General features: G+C 41.3%; 1 protein-coding gene across 3 annotated transcripts in view; it reads left to right on the top strand.

Moving 5' to 3' along the window:
• The window catches only part of BAZ1B (bromodomain adjacent to zinc finger domain 1B), a 68,923-nt gene that overhangs the window by 19,554 nt on the left and 28,459 nt on the right, over positions 1–20,910 (top strand). For all 3 annotated transcript variants that reach the window (XM_032326780.1, XM_032326781.1, XM_032326782.1), the window contains 4 exons: positions 2,220–2,421; positions 6,164–6,285; positions 9,104–9,301; positions 16,749–18,450. In XM_032326780.1, coding sequence (XP_032182671.1) covers positions 2,220–2,421; positions 6,164–6,285; positions 9,104–9,301; positions 16,749–18,450 — 2,224 coding nt within the window. The remainder of the gene's footprint in view (positions 1–2,219; positions 2,422–6,163; positions 6,286–9,103; positions 9,302–16,748; positions 18,451–20,910) is intronic.

Genomic DNA, 20,910 nt, shown 5'->3' with positions numbered 1-20,910 from the left:
CTCCGCCAGGTTCCCTGCTCAGTGGGGGAGTCCGCTTCCTCTGACTTCCCTCTTCCACCGCCCCTTCTCCTTGGCTTGCATTCTCTCTCTCTCTGTCTTTGAAATAAATCTTCATTTTATTATTATTATTATTTTTTAACATTTTATTTATTTATTTGACAGACAGGGATCACAAGTAGGCAGAGAGGCAGGCGGAGAGAGGAGGAAGCAGGCTCCCTGCTGAATAGAGAGCCCGATGCGGGGGCTCAATCCCAGGACCCTGAGAACATGACCTGAGCCGAAGGCAGAGGCTCAACCCACGGAGCCACCCAGGCGCCCCCATTTTATTATTTTTTAAAGATTTTATATATTGGGGCGCCTGGGTGGCTCAGTGGGTTAAAGCCTCTGCCTTTGGCTCGGGTCATGATCCCAAGGTCATGGGATCGAGTCCCGTATCGGGCTCTCTGCTTGGCAGAGAGCTTGCTTCCTCCCCTCTCTCTGCCTGCCTCTCTGCCTACTTATGATCTCTGTCTGTCAAATAAATAAATAAATAAAATCTTTAAAAAAGAACAAAAGATTTTGTATATTTATTTGTGAGAGAGAGAGAGCGAGAGAGAGCCTGAGTCGGGGGGGAAGGGCAGAAAGAGAGGGAGAAGCAGATTCTCCACTGAGCAGGGAACTCCTGATGCAGGTCTCTATCCCAGGATGCTGGGGTTATGACCTGAGATCCAGGTGCCCCATACATAAATCTTTTTTTTTTTTTTTTAAAGATTTTATTTATTATTAAATAGAGATCACAAGTAGGCAGAGAGGCAGGCAGAGAGAGAGGGGGAGGCGGGCTCCTTGCTGATTAGAGAGCTGGATGTGGGGCTTGATCCTAGGACCGTGAGATCATGATCTGAGCTGAAGGCAGAGGCTTAAACCACTGAGCCACCCAGGGACCCCCGATACATAAATCTTAAAAAAAAAAAAAAAAAAAATTAGTGTGGAAATGCAGAGCCCAGCCAAAAAGAACTTTGACAAAGAACAACAAAGTTAGGTATAATACTGTCCGATTTTGGTTAAGATTATATGCAGTTGGTATAAAGATAGACAGACTGCTAGATCAGTGAAACAGAGTAGCATTCAGAAATAGACGTATCCATCCATAGACACACTACTGATTTTTTTTTTTAAGATTTTATTTATTTATTTTATAGAGATCACAAGTAGGCACAGACACAGGCAGAGAGAGCGAGAGGAGGAAGCAGGCTCCCCGCTGAGCAGAGAGCCCGATGTGGGGCTCGATCCCAGGACCCCGAGATCATGACCTGAGCTGAAGGCAGAGGCTTTAACCCACTGAGCCACCCAGGCGCCCCCTGATTTTTTTTTTTTTTTAAGTGGGCTGCATGCCCATTGTGGAACCCAACATGGGGCTGATACTCCCAGCCCTGAGCTGAGATCAGAGTCAGATGCTTAACTGACTGAGCCACCCAGGTGCCCTCAACTACTGATTTTTGATAAGAGGTAGAAAGATAATTAAGTGAAGAAAAGATTGTCTTTTCAACACGTGATTCTAGAATAATTGGATATCATTATGTATAGTTGAAATTTATTAATTTTGAGATTTTATTTTGAAGCAGTCTGTACCGAACATGGGGCTCAGACTCACAACCTTGAGATCACGTGTGTTCTTCCTACCGAGTCGGCCAGATGCTCCTGTAGAGTTGGTTTTCTTAAAAATGGAAATCCTTTTTTTTTTTTTTTTTTTAAAGATTTTATTTATTTATCAGAGAGAGAGAGGGGGAGAGAGCGAGCACAGGCAGACAGAATGGCAGGCAGAGGCAGAGGGAGAAGCAGGCTCCCTGACGAGCAAGGAGCCCGATGTGGGACTCGATCCCAGGACGCTGGGATCATGACCTGAGCCGAAGGCAGCTGCTTAACCAACTGAGCCACCCAGGCGTTCCAAAAAAATGGAAATTCTTGAACTGTATTTTACATATATGTCAGGTTAGTGTAGTGATTGCCTTTTGGCCTTAGGACATTGGTGTGTGAATCATGAACTAGATGGTGGTCACTTTATTTCTTAAGGTATCCTGTTTCAATTTAGAAGTCTGAGAAATGAAGTCGAGAAAAATCACTACTTGGCTACTTCAGAGTTTGAGTGAATTTTTATCAGGTGAAGTGGGATGGATATTGGATAATAAATTCTAAACATCTCGCTTTCTGGTTCTTACTATTCTCGCCCGTCTCCTTTATAGGTTGGGAAGGAAAAAATGCTCAAGGTGAGGATTGTGAAGATTCATCCTTTGGAAAAAGTAGATGAAGAGGCCGCTGAGAAGAAATCGGATGGTTCCTGTGACTCTCCCTCCAGCGACAAAGAGAACTCGGGTCAGATTCCTCAGGATCATCAGAAGAAGGAAGCGATTGTAAAAGAGGAAGAAGGAAGGAGAGAGAGTATTAGTACGTATGATACTGGCTTTCCTTAGTGAGTGTGCTACTCTGCTTATTCTAGACACAGATCTTTCTGAGTTCTCCTGCACTTAGATTGGTCTTGTTTTGTAGATAGCTAGACATGTTTTTGTTCATTTATGATTCAGAAAGCAAAATATTCAGCAAGTGAATTAAGATTTTAAATCCACCTCCCCCACACACAAAATATTTAAATCTCCCTGTACAGTTAAGACCATTGGGAAGTCATTACCTCTGGCTGCTTAGAAATCTGTGTGCATGCACCTGTCTACCCAGGATGGGAAAAAAAGGTTTACTTTCCTTTTTTCTGAGTTGGATATATGGAAGTGAGTGTGGAAGTAGGGGGATTGGCGTAGGAGGGGCTAATTCTAATTTCTGTTTCTTTTCATATTTTAAGTCAGTGTGGTGCTTTTAAGATACTTCCTTTTGTCTATATTCTGTAATTCAGGTCCCTCTCAGATGGGAGCTGCCAGAATTGTGAAACACTAAAAATAATTTTTAGGGACCTGGAGACTTAACCAGTGATGTTTTCAAAGTTGAGAAACTGAGACGTTGCTTACTGGGGAGACTTTTCAGCCTCTGAGGGCTTCGTTGTTGTGATTTTTTTTTTTTTTTTTTTTAATTTGTGTAAATAAGGAATTTGACTAGATCCCTTCTCTCTCTAAAAATAGGAGCACTCAGAGTATGTGTTTATCAGTCCCTTTCTCTGTGACTATTCGAGGATTAAACAGTTTTCCCTCATTCTTTAACTGTCACAAAGTTTGAATTAGAATATTACATTAAAATGTTCTGCTGTCTGCCTTCCATTCTGTTTTGTGTCTCTGGGGGTCTGGGATATGTACAGATGGTCTTAGAGGGCCGTCCTTACCCAGTCCCAAGGATGCTTTGGAGATCGTGTAGCTGCTCCCTTCTCGCTGTTGATGCTGCGGTTCTGTTTTCTTCTCTGCTGTATTACGAATGCTAATGTCTGCGTTTTTCAGTCTCTTCTTTTGACACTGAAGCTTTATAATATGTGTGTTACAGTTCCTGTTTTGGCTTGGTTGTTTTGGGTAGGTGTTGGCAGATCTGTCTTCTAACACTTCTTTTCTTCTAGAATGAGGATCATTGGAATACCCGTGATATGTTACAGCTGTTAGTTTTATACCTTAAGCATTGTGTACCAGGAACTGCTGGTTTTAGGCTTTGGCTTATTTTTTAGAGTGTGTGCCTTCAGTGCAGATTTTAATTACTGGGATGTAATGTTATTGCTACTATGTTGATAAGAGTAGTAGATAAGAGTAGAATTAATATTATGGTATATTTGCATTTCTTCAGGGGAAAAATTCATTAGAATTTCCGTAGAAATATGAGAGGCAAATTCTACTATGCAAAATATTTTCTTAACCATGTGACCTTTCCTTTTACTTTGTGGAAGGAAGCAGGAATTTTTCAGGTTTATGTTCTAACCTCCCTCGTAGGACTCTGTTCTCCATCTTAGAAGGGAGCTCTCTTTTCTCTTGGCCAAGATACTTGTGCTTTGAATACCATTCCCTCTGGGGCACCTGGGTGGCTCAGTCGGCTAAGTGTCTGCCTTCAGCTCAGGTCATGATTCAGCAGGTCCTGGGATCTAGCCCTACATCTAACTTCTTGCTCAGCGGGAAGCCTGCCAGTTCCCCTGCTTGGGCGCTGTCTTTCTCTTTCTCTTTCTCTATCTCTCTTTAATAAATAAATAATACTCTTTAAAAAAAAAAAGTGAATACCGTTCCCTCTTAGTTTCTCAAGGTCTTGGTAAACTTTTATCATTCTACCATACGCTGTTTTTTTTAAAGTAGGCTCCATGCCTGGCATGGAGCCCAATGCGGGGCATGAAGACACGACCCTGAGATCAAGACCTGAGCTGATACCAAGAGTTGGACCCTTAACCAACTGAGCCACCCAAGTGCCCCTCTACTATACAGTGTTTTAAACTCTCTTTCTAATGGTTCTTCTCAGATTATAAACAAAGTCTCATTTTCTAAAAACAAAAACATATCTTCCCTTGATCCTGTTCTATTTCTGTCTTACTTATTCAAGGTAAGATTCTTGAGAATGTCCTCTCCACTTTCTGAATATAAGTTTATGTCCTATGCTGTTACAATGTACCTTCTGCCTCTTTACTCCTCAGACTGTTCCCAACAAGATTAATAGGTGACCTCCCTAATTGTAGAATTAACTGATTTCTCCTTTGTGTTTTACTTTGCTGTTCCAACAGACCAACACAGACCAACACTGTTGATCACTCTTGTATCTTTCAGCTATTTGATACCATAGTCTCCCTGGGTTTCCTAACTACTTTTCTGGGAGGAGGGGTTATTTGTTTTTTTTTTTTAAGTGTCTTCTGCCTAACATGGGACTCCCCAACTCATGACCTCGAGATCAAGAGTTGCACATTTTTTTCTGACGTTAAATTATTTTTCATGGGATTTTGTTCTGCCTCCTTTTAATTCTTTTGTACAAGGGTATTGTTCTATTTCATTCCTGCCCAGTTTAAATTCTTAATCTCTGTAACGGCTGATGATTCCCAGACCCACGTCAGCTTAACTTCTTACCTCTAGACCCAGTCTTCACATGTATGTCCGGGCAGTTTAAATTTAACACCTATAAGGCTAAATTGTTCATCTTACTCTTTATGTTATCTTCCCAAGGCACATCAACAAGAATTGTCCTGCTTTACTTTCTTTCTTTCTTTGACAGACAGAGATCACAAGTAGGCAGAGAGACAGGCAGAGAGAGGGGGAAGCAGGCTCCCTGCCGAGCAGAGAGCCCGATGTGGGACTCGATCCCAGGACCCCGGGATCATGACCTGAGCTGAAGGCAGAGGCCCTAACCCATTGAGCCACCCAGGTGCCCCGTGTCCTGCTTTTCTTTCAACGTTCTCTTACTCAGTTAATGACCCCCTCATCTTTGTCCCTAAGACAGAAAACTTGGAAACTGTTAGCAGTTCCACATCTAGTTGGTTACCAATCTGTCTTCTAAATGCCTCTTGACTCTCCATTTGAACCTCTTGAACCTCCATTCCAGTTAAATTCATTCAGATGTTTAGTGCTGTTTCTTGTGATTCCCAGTCTTTAGTCTCAGCTGACCTTTTCATTCATTTTCTAACTGCAGAATGTGTTTAATTTTTTCATAGTAGTGATCGTTCACACCATAGTTAGATGGAAATCCTTTGTTTCCTTAGTGCCCACCAGACACCTTCATCTCTTTAAATGGCTTTCATTGTTGGGGTTCCTGGCTGCCTTAGTCGGTAGAGCACGTGACTCTTGATCTTAGGGTTGTGAGTTCAAGTTCAAGCCCCCACATTGGACATGGAGCCTACCTTAAAACAAAATAAAACAAAAACAAATTATTTGTAATTTGGCCCCTTCTTAACTCTTTGGTTTGAAGTTTTTACTGCAGTCTAGATCATAGTCACTCATCTCATTGCTTATAGTCTATAAACAAGTCTTACTTTTTCTTCCAGACCAAGTCAGACATTACTTCTCTTTCCTCTCACTGTATTTTTCTGTACCAGTCTGTTATAGTAGTTTATCACATTGTACTGTAATTTTTGTAGACTCATAGACTATCTGCTGAGGTAAGGATTTTATAATTCATCTTTGTGCCCCATCATTCAGTGCTTAGTGTAGAGTAGGTGTTCATTAAGATTATGAGTAATGAATGAATGGATGAAATTAAAGACTTGTTTTTTTCACTAATTTTCTATTGATTTGATTAGATGACAGAGCACGTAGATCTCCACGAAAACTCCCTACTTCATTAAAAAAAGGAGAAAGGAAATGGGCTCCACCAAAATTTCTGCCTCACAAATACGATGTGAAATTACAAAATGAAGATAAGGTTAGTTGGCACTTTGTATTAAACCTTTTACACGTAGTAAATGTTACTTCAGAAAATGTAGGGCTAGTTTTCTCGGAGAAACTGTGCTAAAAAAAATATGAATGAATGTGTTTCTACAACAAATTCTGAGGGGTTTTCTAGTCTTTGTAATTATGACCTTAAGTTAAATTGTATTTTTTCTCTAAGAGATAGCATGCTTTTTTCCTTTTAATATGATCATAATTATTAGGGTATAAAAATAATTTGCATTTGAGCTTCAAGCTTAGTTTGAAAAATAAGAATCAGTTCCCAGCAGTTAAGGACTTTTCCCCAGGTAATAGCTCTTCCCAGTTAAAAATAAAGCAATTTGTAATATACTTAAACTCAGAAACTGAGTCAGTTCTAATCAGTGCTTTTTTTTTTTTTTTTTTTTTAATATTTTATTTATTTATTTGAGAGAGAGTGAGAGAGAGCATGAGAGGGGAAGAGGTCAGAGGGAGAAGCAGACTCCCCATGGGGCTGGGAGCCTGATGCGGGACCCGATCCCTGAACTCCAGCCGAAGGCAGTCGCTTAACCAACTGAGCCACCCAGGCGCCCCTAATCAGTGCTTTTACAAGGAATTTGTGAAGCTACTAATCTAAAATAGTAAATACCTTTAAAATGACGTAGTGCTTTGTTTTACTGGTTTATTGATCCAGAGTCACAATACACCTTTAAAAAAAAAAAAAAAAATTTATTTTAGAGAGGTGGGGTTGGGGGTTGCACAGAGCAAGAGGGAGAGAGTCCCAAGCAGACTCTACACTGAGCTCAGAGCCCGACATGCGGCTCAGTTTCGTGACCCCGCAATCGTGACCTGAGCTGAAACCAAGAGTTGCATGCTTAACTGACTGACCCACCCAGGTGCCCCTGGTGGTTAGCTTTTAAATAAAAATAGGAGTATTCTGTATGTACTATTTTGTAGCTTGATTTTTTTCATTTAGTATGCGGTAAACATCTGTGAGGTCATTAAATTTTTCCCAAAACAGTGTTTTCAGGTTGTAGGGTGTATGTTAGTCACCAGGAGAGTTTACTAAAGATGTAGATGCCCAGGCTCTGCTGCCAGAGATACTTCTGATTCAATAAATTTGGGGCCCAAACATCGCATTTTAATAACACCCTAGGTGATTCTGATAAATTTGTCCTGATTAAGAAATGTTTTTCCCCTAAGGTTGTATATATTATAGGTAATATATTTTATGGTTATCTATGTTGTGTGCAGTATATTACATATATTTATATGTATATAATGGTTGCCTTCGTTATATGGATATATTTTAATTTAAAAAATGATTCCAGGGGCGCCTGGGTGGCTCAGTGGGTTAAGCCGCTGCCTTCGGCTCAGGTTATGATCCCAGGGTCCTAGGATCGAGCCCCGCATCGGGCTCTCTGCTCAGCAGGGAGCCTGCTTCCTCCTCTCTCTCTCTGCCTGCCTCTCTGCCTACTTGTGATCTATGTCTGTCAAATAAAATAAATAAAATATTAAAAAAAAATAAAATAAAAAATGGTTCCATTGCTGATGTACCTTCATGTAATTTTCCCTTCTGGTTTTTATTTTTTTGTGGTGTTTTTTTTTTCTTTTCTTTTTTTCATTTTATAAGCAGTTGGTGATGACTGTTCATTTACTTCTAAATTGTTGTGTTGTTTTTTGTTTTTTGTTTTTTTTTAAGATTTTATTTATTTTATTTGACAGACAGAGATCACAAGTAGGCAGAGAGGCAGGCAGAGAGAGAGGAAGGGAAGCAGGCTCCCTGCTGAGCAGAGAGCCCGACGCGGGGCTCGATCCCAGGGCCCCGGGATCATGACCTGAGCTGAAGGCAGAGGCTTTAACCCACTGAGCCACCCAGGTGCCCCTGTTGTGTTTTTTTTAAAGGTGTTATTTATTTGACAGAGACTGCCAGAGAGGGAACACAAGCAGGGGGAGTGGGAGAGGGAGAAGCAGGCCCCCTGCTAAGCAGAGAGCCTGATGTGGGGCTCGATCCCAGGACCCTGGGAACATGACCTGAGCCAATGGCAGACATCTAACGACTTGAGCCCCTTACTTCTAAAGTAAGGCGTCCCTTACTTCTAAATTCTTAACAAGAGGAATTGCTGATTCAGGGGCACCTGGGTGGTTCAGTCGGTTAAGTGTCTACCTTCTGCTCAGGTCATGATCCCAGGGTCCTGGGATCGAGTCCCACATCGGGCTCCTTGCTCGGCGGGGAGCCTGCTTCTCTCACTGCCTCTGCCTGCCTCTCTGCCTGCTTGTGTGTACTCTCTCTCTCTATCTCTGGCAAATAAATAAAATCTTTAAAAAAAAAAAAAAAAGAGCCCCTTACTTCTAAAGTAAGGTGCCCCTTACTTCTAAATTCTTAACAAGAGGAATTGCTGATTCAGGGGCACCTGGGTGGTTCAGTCGGTTAAGTGTCTACCTTCTGCTCAGGTCATGATCCCAGGGTCCTGGGGTCAAGCCCCACATCAGACTATGTGCTGAGTCTGCTTCTCCTTCTCCCCGTGCCCCCCTCCACCCCACTCATGCTCTCACTCTCAAATAAATAAATGAGATCTTTTTTTAAAAAAAAAAAAAAAGAGAAATTGATGGTTCAGTGGGTATGCACATTTTTAGGACTTTGATACATACTGATAAATTGTGTAGGGATGTGTTTAACATTCTTAGAAAATTCCTCTTTTTGTTTCATTTAGCTTATAGTAGCTGTATTTTATAGAGGGGACGATGATTTTTCTGGAGAGAACATAAATCTTTGTTCTCAGTAGTTAATTGCTTATTACCCAGTGGTAAGTTATTTGTATTTGTTCACCTAGATCATCAGTAATGTGCCAGCAGACAGCTTGATTCGTACAGAACGCCCGCCAAATAAGGAGATACTTCGATACTTTATACGGCATAACGCGTTACGGGCTGGTACTGGTGAAAATGCACCGTGGGTGGTAGAAGACGAGTTGGTGAAGAAATACTCCCTCCCTAGCAAGTTCAGTGACTTTTTACTTGATCCATACAAGGTAAGATTACTCTAATTTTCGAACAGCAAGATAGAACACTTTTAGATGAGTTTGTTTTCTCTGGTAGCTCCATTTAGATTAGATTGTGAGCTTTTAAAACAGAAAATGGATTCAGAAATTTTCACATCTGTCTGTTTTATGTAGGTGATGATGTGGGGTTGGTATTGAATATCTCCCCTAGTTTGATGTATGGTTTTTATAATTGTGGTTGCATAATTTAAAAAATATTCATACTTTTTTGCTTCATTCTTCTTGGAATGAGGTATGGTATAAATAGAAAAACAAAACTGAATTTAAATATCAGACAAAATGATCAAAGACACCAGCAGCCTTGAAAAAGACTTGAAATGAGTATTACTTTGTGTGACAGATTAGTAGAAAATCTAGCATTTCCCTCTTAAGAATGTGTTGGACTTTCTTCCGTCAGTCAGCTCATTTGATCTTCAAAACATTTCTTATGAAGTCGTGGGGGTGGGGCGAGTGTGTGTGTGTATGTGTGAGTTTAATCTTATTTTCCAGATGCAGAATCTGAGGCTAGTCTAATTAGAACCAACAGAAAGTAAAATGACAAAAGCCAAGACATTGGCCTCAGATTTCTGATTGTCTTTTTCATCTCAGGGTTTCTCCAATAAGATCTTTTTTATTTCGATAAGATTTTTTTTTAAGATTTTATTTATTTATTTGACAGACAGAGATCACAAGTAGGCAGAGAGGCAGGCAGAGAGAGAGGAGGAAGCAGGTTCCCCACTGAGCAGAGAGCCCGATGCAGGGCTCCATCCCAGGACCCTGGGATCATGACGCAAGCTGAAGGCAGAGGCTTTAACCCACTGAGCCACCCAGGGGCCCCAAGATTTTTTTTTATATAGATTTTAAGAATATTTTTGTTTTTTGTTGCAAGTTTACTGATTTGCATACTGATAGTTCACCTTGATCTTAGGGGGGGAATGGGGGCCGGAGCTGCTGATTCCTTAAGACCAAGTCAGAGTTCCATGATTGTTTTTTCCCTTTCCTTTTCATTTTGAAAAAACTAAGCACATCTGGTGTCATAACAACTAAGTTGCCTCAATTATTTTAGGTTCATTTTGCTGAAAAAAGTATATTGGGGGCACCTGGATGGCTCAGTGAGTTAAGCCTCTGCCTTCAGCTCAGGTCATGATCCCAGAGTCCTGGGATCGAGCCCTGCTTCGGGCTCCCTGCTCGACAGGGAGCCTGCTTCCCCCTCTCTCTCTGTCTGCCTCTCTGCCTACCTGTGCTCTCTCTCTGTGTCAAATAAATAAAATGTTTTAAAAAAAAAAAGTATAATGAGAAATAATTTTTTATTTCTCCCACCATAGTTTAGCACTTAGCATGTTTTCTTATTCCAGACCAGCATGACCAAGCATTTTCTTCCTGTGCTCTTAAAATTTTTATTTGCATAAAAAGAAAAATTTAGAAATTAATAGGCTTTTTCTGGATTAGGACTAAAGTTTCTGTGGAACTTTGGTAAACCTAAATTTTGTTTATTCACTGAGAAGAAATTTTAATTCCTTGTCATTTTATTGCTCTAGAGTTTTGGAGCTGTGATAACGGCTTTCAGTGGTTACAACATAAGATGATGATTATTAGTGTATGAAAATCCCATGCAGAATCATCTCTGAATGAGTTTCAGACTGTTGGATCATTTGAGTCCTTACATATTTTCCTCTTTTTAAATCTTACAGCTTTTATGTATTTTAGTTTAGGGATTCAAGTATATGAATAACATGGGGGAAAAAAAAAAGACTAAAAAAAGAAAAGCCAAGTATTATTTATGGGTAAAAGGTCTTTGGGGCTTACTGGAACAAAAAAGCTGATCCACACTTTTTGTAGGAGCCAGAGACTAGAATTTTAGGAACTTGTATCTTAAAAGGAGTTTCTGAAGAAATCACCTACTCTCAAATTTTCTACTTAGGGCTTAAGGTACTTAATAGAATTTGGCTGTAATTAAGATTGAGACTAGGAAGTATTAGCTTGTTTGGACTAAAGTGCTGTAAGAAGACAGTGAGTGATTCTGTTTAGAGAACTTGAGACTCATGTAAAATACCAGTCTGTGTAATAAGTCTTATTCCCCAGTACTATTTGACATTTCCCTGATTTTGTCACCTGAGTTTTGCACATAAATTATCTTTTTCCTGTTTGTAGTTTCCTTCCTTCCTTCTTTCCTTCCTAAGATTTCATTTATTTGTCAGAGACAGAGAGAGAGAAAGCACAAAAGGGAAGTGGCACGCAGGGGGAGAAGCAGGCTCCCTGGGGAGCCGCGTGTGGGACTCACTCAGTCCTAGGACTCCAGGATCATGACCTGAGCCAGAGGCAGAAGCTTAACTGAGCCACCCACGCGCCCTGTTTGTAGTTTTCTTAAAGAACTCAGAGTATCTCTGCTAGGACAGAATATAGTCAAGAAAGATAAGTAGACCATGAAACAGTGTTTCAGATTTTTTCCTCATCTAAAGGAAATTTTAAGTCATGCATTGAGAATTCAGGTTGATCACATAAAATCTGCCTTTCCCAAAGGCAATAAGTTAAAAAGTTTTTTTTCTCTCTTCATCTTCTCTTTGGTTTTCATAGAATCTCATTTGGTTTTCAGCCAGGCGCAGCTCCTGTGAAGAGAGAGGGGACATGGAGGTCAGGAAGCAAGTTCTGAGCAATAGTTTAGAGAAAGGATCAATGGGGGTCCTAGGTTGGGAGAGAAGAAAGTTAGAGATTTGGAAGTTGGAGTGTTATCGGAGTAGGGCCTGCTGTGATGATGAGAGTGTGTTTGTGGTCTTGTAAATTTTAGAACATAAATTACTTGAAAATGAGAACTAGTTTACTCATTTTGTGTTCTGTAATATTTAGCACAGGTGTAACAGGTATGTGGCTGGTGCATTCATCTCTTTATCATTTGTTGAGAAAAAACGCAACAACAGTTGAGTTTAGGGATAATGACTTGGGGGAATGACCTACAAGGAATTTGTGCCGTAGCTGTCATGTAAGGTGAGATGTGCCATTTTGGCTCGTTGCCCTTTGGTGGAGTATATTGCAACTCCAGTGTTTTTGTTACTCAGCCACAGTGTGTGAGCTCTTAATTTCAGGCTGCCGAATGCTTAGTAGGGAGGCTTTTGGATAGAGATGTAACAACTAAATATTACTTTTTTTTAAGACCTTTGGAATCCTGCCATAATTTGGACTGCTTTAATATGGTTTTTAATGCACTTTAAGAACATCTTATTTTGAAATAATTTCATACCGAAAGACAAATTACTGTGAAGGATTTCTTCCGTATACCTTCAAGTGAATTTCCCAGATGTTAACATTTACCACATGTGTTTTATTATTTTCTCTTTTCAAACACACAAATTATTTTTTTCTGAGCCACTGAGAAGGCCCTTTCATTTGAATATATGAAATATTTTCTTTTTCTTGGTTTTTTGTTTTTTTATTTTATTTATTTGAGACGAGTGAGAGCAGCAGCAGGAGGGAGAAGGAAAGGGAGAGAATCTCAAGCAGACTTCAGGCTGAGCTCAGAGCCCATTGCGGGACTCAGTCTCATGACCCTGAGATCAGGATCTGAGCCAAAACCAAGAGTCAGATGCTTAACTGACTGAGCCACGTAGGGAGCCCAAGCACAAGGCTATTTTCTAATGTAACTATAGTACAGTTGGCAAAATCAGAAAGTTAACATTGAAACAATACTATTATCTGTAGTCCTTACACAAATTTTGAAAATTGTCCCAGCCCTGCCCCTTTAGCCAAAAAAAAAAATAATGGTTTGGTTTCAGTAGGATCCAATACAGTATCATGTATTATGTTTCCTTGTTCTGTTTTGTTTGGAGACTGATCCCTGATCTGGAGCCATCTCAGCTTTTCTTTGTCTTGACATTTTTTTAAGAATATAAGTCGATGACTTTCGTGTAATGCTTCTCAGTTTGTGGCTATTTCCATATGATTGTATTCAGGCTATGGATTTTGGGTAGAAATGCCACAGAACTGGTGTGTTCTTCTTAGTGAATCGTATCAGAAGGCCCATGATGTAATTTTGTCTCGTTACTAGTGATGTTAATTATATATTTTTAAAGATGTTTATGTCTTCTAATTGTTTCAAGTAAGTGTTCATGGTTTAGGTTTTTTCTTTAAATTGCCTTTTGATTTTTATTTATGAGTTAGAGACTAGAGCAGAAGCACTTTAAAAAAAAATAAATTATGTTAACTTTAAAAGCACTTAAAACCTGATTTACGGCAACAGATTTTGCATATTGGCTGATAAAGATATCTGGAGATTGAAGCAAGTCCACTCTGCCAGTGTTGCCTTGAAACTCATACCGTGGCTCCTTGGGTGAATGAGAAGAGTGCAGTAAAAATCAGAATATTAATAGATTGCCAAAGTTTTCCAATTCATGGTTTTTTCTGCTTATTGTTAAGTTAAATTTAGCATCTGAATGAGCTGCTGTAAATAAAGTTTCTTCATTTTTATCTTAATAGATTTCCTTTCCTTATTTGTGGTGGTGGTTTCTTTTCAGGTGCGACAGGGAGCCAGGTGTAGAATTGTATACTCTGTTTTTCTTAATGGCTTTCGTGTTGCTGAGTCATTCATAAATATTTTGTTCCTGTTTAGCATTTAGGAAGGGCCTTGGCCTAAAACCTACATACAGTACTGCTATTTCGATGTCCATTCTTTTCTCCCTCCCTGTGCACTACACTGGTAGATGACCTGTGCTGGGGGATAGGGGAGACCCTTAGCACATAAGCGGTTTTATACTTTTTCAGATCCCCCTGAGTCCAGCCATGCCGGCTCCCATTTGGCTGTGACCGCCCAGCATGCCCTATGCTGAGATGATCCAGTTACTGAAGGACTGCTCAAGCGGGGAGCCGGCCTGTTGGGAGGGGGTTGGGTGAGTTAATTTCTTTCATTTTTAAGAAAAAAAATTATGCGGTGTGGTTTGGCAAGAAAAACACACCTTATAAATAAAAATAGGTTGCTGGACCCTCTCGTAGCTGAGACATCCCAGCTTTTTCTTAGATCATTTCTGCGTATATGGTGCTTCTAAGTAGAAGAAATTGAAGGAACCTTAGGATAATTTGAGTGACTTTTAAACAGGAAAAAAAAAAAGCAAATTACAAAGTGGCCCTTATAATAGACCCTATTAAGAGATAAGTGGTAAAATTGAAACAGACTCACACTAGTCTCCTTTTTAGTGATAAATTTCATTTTAGAATGACTTCAAAAATAGTCTGTTATCCTGAACATTAGAAGAAGTATCAGCTTTATACTCTGAAGATGTTCCAAGGCCAGTAGAAGCACATATTTGTCTTCGATTTCTGCCAGGGTCGCTTTGGGCCTCCTCCTGTGATTTGATTCCTGAAACACTGGTCTCTTTGGGGTATTGCTACCATTATTGCCCTTTAGGGAGAGGCCTACGTAAGTCATCTTTGCTTATTCATTTTAACATTTTGAAATCTAGTTCTGGGGAAACAGAACTAGGAAATTCTGCTTCTGGGGAAAGTATCCCCCAAGTTATGGATAGATACTATTTGTATTCCGTAAACTATGAAACCTCTTCGTCAGCCAAGACTGAGGACGATAATTGGGGAGCAGAAATAGCTAGCCGGAGGAACAATAACCTGTAATTGCCGTGGTCCCTAAAAGGCAGATTGGCCTTTGAAGTTGGAGACTTGGCCAGGAGAAGGGTGTTAGGGGTAGCCTGCTCATTCTTCACAGACCAGATCTCTCCTGTTGGTGCTGCCTGGGTTCTGTGAGTTGGTGTGGTGGTTATATCCGTGCTGTTTCGATCTTACTTGACATCGCAGTACAGCTTACTAAGTTTTGCCGTGCCTGTCTGGTCACGTCCGACGAGTGTTGGTGTCCTCCGTGGCCCCTCTGCCATCGCCGTCGCTGTGCTGCTTCCCTCGTCTTTCTCAGGGGTCTCACGATTTTGTCTTCCGGAGTCTGCAGCTGCTTCCTTGCCTGCAGTGTCTCTCGTGCTGACCCGCTGCTTCCATGTTGTTTCTCTGAAGTTCATCCTTCCCACTTAGAATCCTCGAGTTAGGGTCAAGTCTCCAAGTGCCTTCTGTGCTTAGTTGCTTTTGGTAACAGAAATCACATCTTCTGGAGGTTATCTAGTTTCTCTCCTATACCTTGGAATTTTTGTGAAATTGGCCGTACCTTTTCATTGCTTCAGTATTTAATTTAGTGTGCAGTTCAGCTTTTTTTCTTTATAATTACATTCTTGAAAGTTCCAAAATCGGCAGTTGGGTTTTTTTTTTTTTTTTTAAACACACACTTCAATAGAAACCATGGTATTATGACAAGTTGACTGGTTCTAGCCTGTTAACTAATTCTCCGTAAGGGGACAGAAGATGTGCGTCCAGGGGAAAGGGACATATCTTGTCATTACTGGGTGGCATTTAGGATGCATTTGAGGTACCTGGTTCTGAATTTAAAGGGAGACCACCCACTGTCTTTGTGTCTTCTGTTGCAGTCATGGGGAAGCTGAACGTGTGCACGCCACGGGTAGCTCGGTGTCATAGAGCAGGAGCGATCAGGGAAGCGTAGGTTTATGCAAGACAGATTATAGTAACGGACTGGAGTTTCATGCAGGTAGAAAGGACCAGGAAGTGAGTGTAGGGAAAGTGTGGTTGAATTAATGGGTTTAAGGTCCTGGCGGGATTGAAGGCTTATAGTTGGGCTACTAGAGGTAGTCCCTTTGAAAGCTGTGAGGGATGACGAAAGAGAAGCATATGAGATCGAGAGTGTAGAGGGCTTAGAGTTAATGACGTATTCATGGGAATGAGCTCTTGATGTTTGGGGAGAGAAAGGGAAGTTTGAGGAACCAGGGGCAGGAGGGCTCCCTGTTTGTTAGCGGTGATTTTTGTTGTTGTTGTGGTATTTTAAATAAAGTTTGCTTCTTCATTTGGACAAAAAAACTTCATATACTTTCTACTTAAAAGGATGTAATGTTCCCAGTTGGAACAGAGGTTTAAAGGCTTACAAATCAGAGTAATTCTTGATTAATTTCTTAGGTGTTGCCATTGTTGAGATCAGGTATCCTCAGTCTGGGATCCACGGACACACTCTGAAATTGTATGCATAATTTTTGTGTGTTTCTTCTGGGGAAAGGATGCACAGATTTCATAAAAGTGTATAAGAATTGCTAGCACTGTGTATTAACAGAAAACCAGTTACATAGAAGAAAGGTCTAATTTTACAGTATACATTTTTAAGTCTGGGTATTAAAAGAATTTTGCATTGATGTGGCCAAAACATTAGCTAACATTCATGTCTTTGTTTCTTCAGGGGCATAGTGTCTATGGGCAGAAATGAATCTGTAGCTTTACCTGGATAGCTGGGGAAGAGGGCCTATATGATGCTTAAATATTGCTTGTTCAAATTAGTTTAGTTTAGTTTAGTTTTGTTTTGTTTTTAATTAATTTTGCTCTTGTTCTTAAATTCTAGTACATGACTCTCAACCCTTCTACTAAGAGGAAGAATACTGGATCCCCAGACAGGAAGCCCTCAAAAAAATCCAAGACAGACAACTCTTCTCTGAGTTCACCACTAAATCCCAAGTTATGGTGTCACGTACACTTGAAGAAATCCTTGAATGGCTCGCCACTCAAAGTGAAGAACTCCAAAAATTCCAGATCTCCAGAAGAACATTTGGAAGAAGTAATGAAGATGATGTCACCCGCCAAGCTCCACAGTAACTTTCACATTCCTAAGAAGGGCCCTCCTGCCAAGAAATCGGGGAAGCACAGCGATAAACCTTTGAAAGCAAAGGGCAGAAGCAAAGGCATCCTTAATGGACAGAAATCTACAGGTAATTCCAAGTCTCCCAAAAAGGGCTTGAAGACTCCTAAAACCAAAATGAAGCAGATGACTCTGTTGGATATGGCCAAAGGCACTCAGAAGATGACACGAGCCCCACGGAACTCTGGGGGTACAGCCAGGTCCTCTAGTAAACCCCACAAACATCTGCCTCCCGCTGCCCTACACCTTATTGCCTACTACAAAGAAAACAAAGACAGGGAGGACAAGAAGAGTGCCCTGTCCTGTGTTATCTCCAAAACCGCTCGCCTTCTCTCCAGCGAAGATCGAGCCCGTCTCCCAGAAGAGCTGCGAAGTCTTGTTCAAAAGCGCTTTGAGCTTCTCGAGCACAAAAAGCGGTGGGCCTCGATGTCTGAAGAGCAGCGGAAAGAATATTTGAAAAAGAAACGAGAGGAGCTGAAAGAAAAGTTGAAGGAGAAAGCCAAGGAGCGGAGAGAGAAGGAAATGCTTGAGAAGCTAGAAAAACAGAAGAGGTACGAGGACCAGGAGTTACCGGGCAAAAGCCTTCCAGCATTTCGACTGGTGGACACCCCTGAAGGGCTGCCCAACACACTCTTCGGGGATGTGGCCATGGTGGTGGAGTTCTTGAGCTGTTACTCGGGGCTGCTCTTACCGGATGCCCAGTACCCTATTACTGCTGTGTCCCTCATGGAGGCCTTGAGTGCAGAAAAAGGCGGCTTTTTATACCTCAATAGGGTGTTGGTCATCCTCTTACAGACCTTATTACAGGACGAAATAGCAGAAGACTACGGTGAACTGGGAATGAAGCTGTCGGAGATCCCGCTGACTCTGCATTCTGTTTCAGAGCTGGTGCGGCTCTGCCTGCGCAGGTCTGACGTTCAGGAGGAAAGCGAGGGCTCCGACGCAGATGACAATAAGGATTCGGCGCCGTTTGAGGACAATGAGGTACAAGATGAGTTCCTAGAGAAGCTGGAGACCTCGGAGTTTTTTGAATTAACGTCAGAGGAGAAGCTGCAGATCTTGACCGCACTCTGCCACCGCATCCTCATGACGTACTCGGTGCAGGACCACATGGAGACCAGACAGCAGATGTCGGCGGAGCTGTGGAAGGAGCGGCTTGCTGTCCTGAAGGAAGAGAATGATAAGAAGAGAGCAGAGAAACAGAAAAGGAAAGAAATGGAAGCCAGAAACAAGGAAAACGGGAAAGAGGAGAACGGGCTAGGCAAACCGGATAGGAAGAAAGAGGTGGTGAAGTTTGAGCCCCACGTGGACCTGGGAGCCGAAGACATGATCAGCGCCGTGAAGAGCCGGCGGCTGCTCGCCATCCAGGCCAAGAAGGAGCGTGAGATCCAGGAGAGAGAGCTGAAAGGTAAGGGCTGGTGTTGAGAGCAGAAGGGAGACCCTTTAGAAGACAGTAGAAGGAAGGAAGTTGCCAGGGTAACGGTAGAGGCTCTGTTTGTTGTTAACTCTTCAGTTATTTTGGTGTGCGGCAGCCCAGACCCCACTGGGTGTGTGATGCTTGCTGGGAGTGTGCAGCAGGGCCTCCTACAGCTAACGATGGTTTGACTTGGATTGATGACGGTGGCATCTTCTCTGGATTTGGTAAAGGACCAAAGTCACAAGTAGGCATCGTGGAAAGACTACAGGGCTTGGGAATTGCTGGCCTGGTTTCAAACCCTGCCTCTGACTTCGTAGTAGTCTTTTGGGCAAGTTACTCTCTGTGCCTCAGGGTCCTCCTGTGCTTGTTAAGATCGTTTTAACAATTGAGTGACAAGGTGTTTGAAGCCCTCAGTGCAGTTGCCAGCTCAGATACTTACTACGATGTAAGAATGTAAACGTTTGCGGCTTCGATAGCACCATCAGATCTGAATTTTTTTTTTTTAAGATTTGTTTATTTGAGAAAGAGAGTGTAGACCGTGGGGCAGAGGGAAAGGGAGAGAGAAACGAGAGAAACGCAGATTCTCTGCTGAGCGCAGAGCCCGTTGTGGGACTTGATCTCATGACCTTGAGATCATGACCTGAGCTGAAACCAAAAGTTGGATGCTTGACCGACTGTGCCACCCAGGTGCCCCAAAGCTGAACATTTTTAAAACAGCTTTATTAAATAGTTCACATACCATACAACTCATCTATTTATAACATATAACTCATTGTTTTTTAATATATTCACAGGTATGTGCAACTTTCACAATTTTCACATATTCATCTTCTCAAAAATCTCTAAATTCTTTTTTTTTTTTTAATTAATTAATTTATTTATTTGGCAGACAGAGATTACAGGTAGGCAGAAAGGCAGGCAGGGAGAGAGGGGGAAAACAAACTCCCCGCTGAGCAAAGAGCCCGATGTAGGGCTCAGTCCCAGGACCCTGAGATCATGAGCTGAGCCAAACAAAGGCAGGGGCTTAACCCACTGAGCCACCCAGGCGCCCTTATTGGGATTTTAGGTCTTTAAACTATTTTAGTCGGTGCTGTAGTTTCCAGCCGTATCAGAGATTCCAGCTTATAAAGTGAAGATGGTAAAAACCATTTATTTGTCAAAGTTGGACCCTAGATACCTGGAAATAACTTTAGTAGCATTTTCTGAATATATAATAATTTCTTTTAAAACAGATTCTAGTTTATACTACCTAAGACCACTGAAATGTCTTTACATTGATACAGGTACACTGTGCATCTGCATATACATACGTTTCAGTTTTAAAGACCATATATTGCATTCTAAGTAAAATAGCATGTAGATCAACTTTGTGTATATGTCACACTGCCGCTGTGTGTTACCTGAAATGTAATGACTTCTCCTTGAGTTTCTGAAGTGTTCTCTGTGTGTTTTAACATAGGACAAAGGAAAGGTCATGTTATACTCTTAAATTGATACAGAGAAATAAGGGACAAAGAAAGTTAATATTTTGCCAAGGGTCAGTTCACTTTATTTGGTATCTCGTTCAGTGCTGTAACCTCTGGAACCGAGTTTGGTCTTTTGATGACTTGCCCTAGGGGGCTTTTTGTTTGTTTGTGGCCCTAAGAGAAAAGAACTTTTCCTTGATTGTGATTTGGCCATTACTGTTTGTATTTAGCTTTGTACTGATTTCTGCTGTAAGCACTGTTGCAAACATTTTGTTCCATTTAGGAGAGCAAACTTTGTTAAAGGTAGTGAGTATCCTGTTGGTTTTGAATAAATGAGATGTGTCTTAATTTTTTTTTTTTTTAAAGATTTTATTTATTTATTTGACAGAGAGAGATCACAGTAGGAGAGAGGAAGGGAAGAGATCACAGAGAGAGAGGAAGGGAAGCAGGCCCCCTGCTGAGCAGAGAGCCCGATGTGGGACTCGATCCCAGGACCCTGAGATAATGACCTGAGCCGAAGGCAGCGGCTTAACCCACTGAGCCACCCAGGCGCCCCTGTGTCTTAATTTTTTAAAGTAGCCTCTTTAGACTGATTATTTTCCGGATTCTCACCATAATTAATGTAGATGTTCTCTCATCTGTAGAATATCAGTATTACACATTCTGAAGTTGTAAATAGTAGCGCTGTGTTTCAGAATTTTTTACAGTTATAGAAAAACTTAAAAGGCAAGATTACTGGGCTATTCTTGTTGTTGAGAGAAATTTCTGTCTGGATGAAATAAACCCATATAATGAATGATCAGAAATAAATTAATAAAAAGTTTCTTTTTGAGATTTTATTTATTTTAGATTGTACAAGCATGGGCAGGGACAGGGGAGAGAGAGAATCTCAAGCAGAGAGTTGGTGCAGGGCTTGATTCCACGACCTGAACTGAAACCAAGAGTCGGGTGCTTCGCCTGAGCCACCCAGGCACCCCCACACCTT

This window comes from Mustela erminea, chromosome 20, assembly GCF_009829155.1.
Source record: "Mustela erminea isolate mMusErm1 chromosome 20, mMusErm1.Pri, whole genome shotgun sequence".
NCBI lineage: Eukaryota > Metazoa > Chordata > Mammalia > Carnivora > Mustelidae > Mustela > Mustela erminea.
This window is presented reverse-complemented; position numbering and strand designations above follow the sequence as displayed.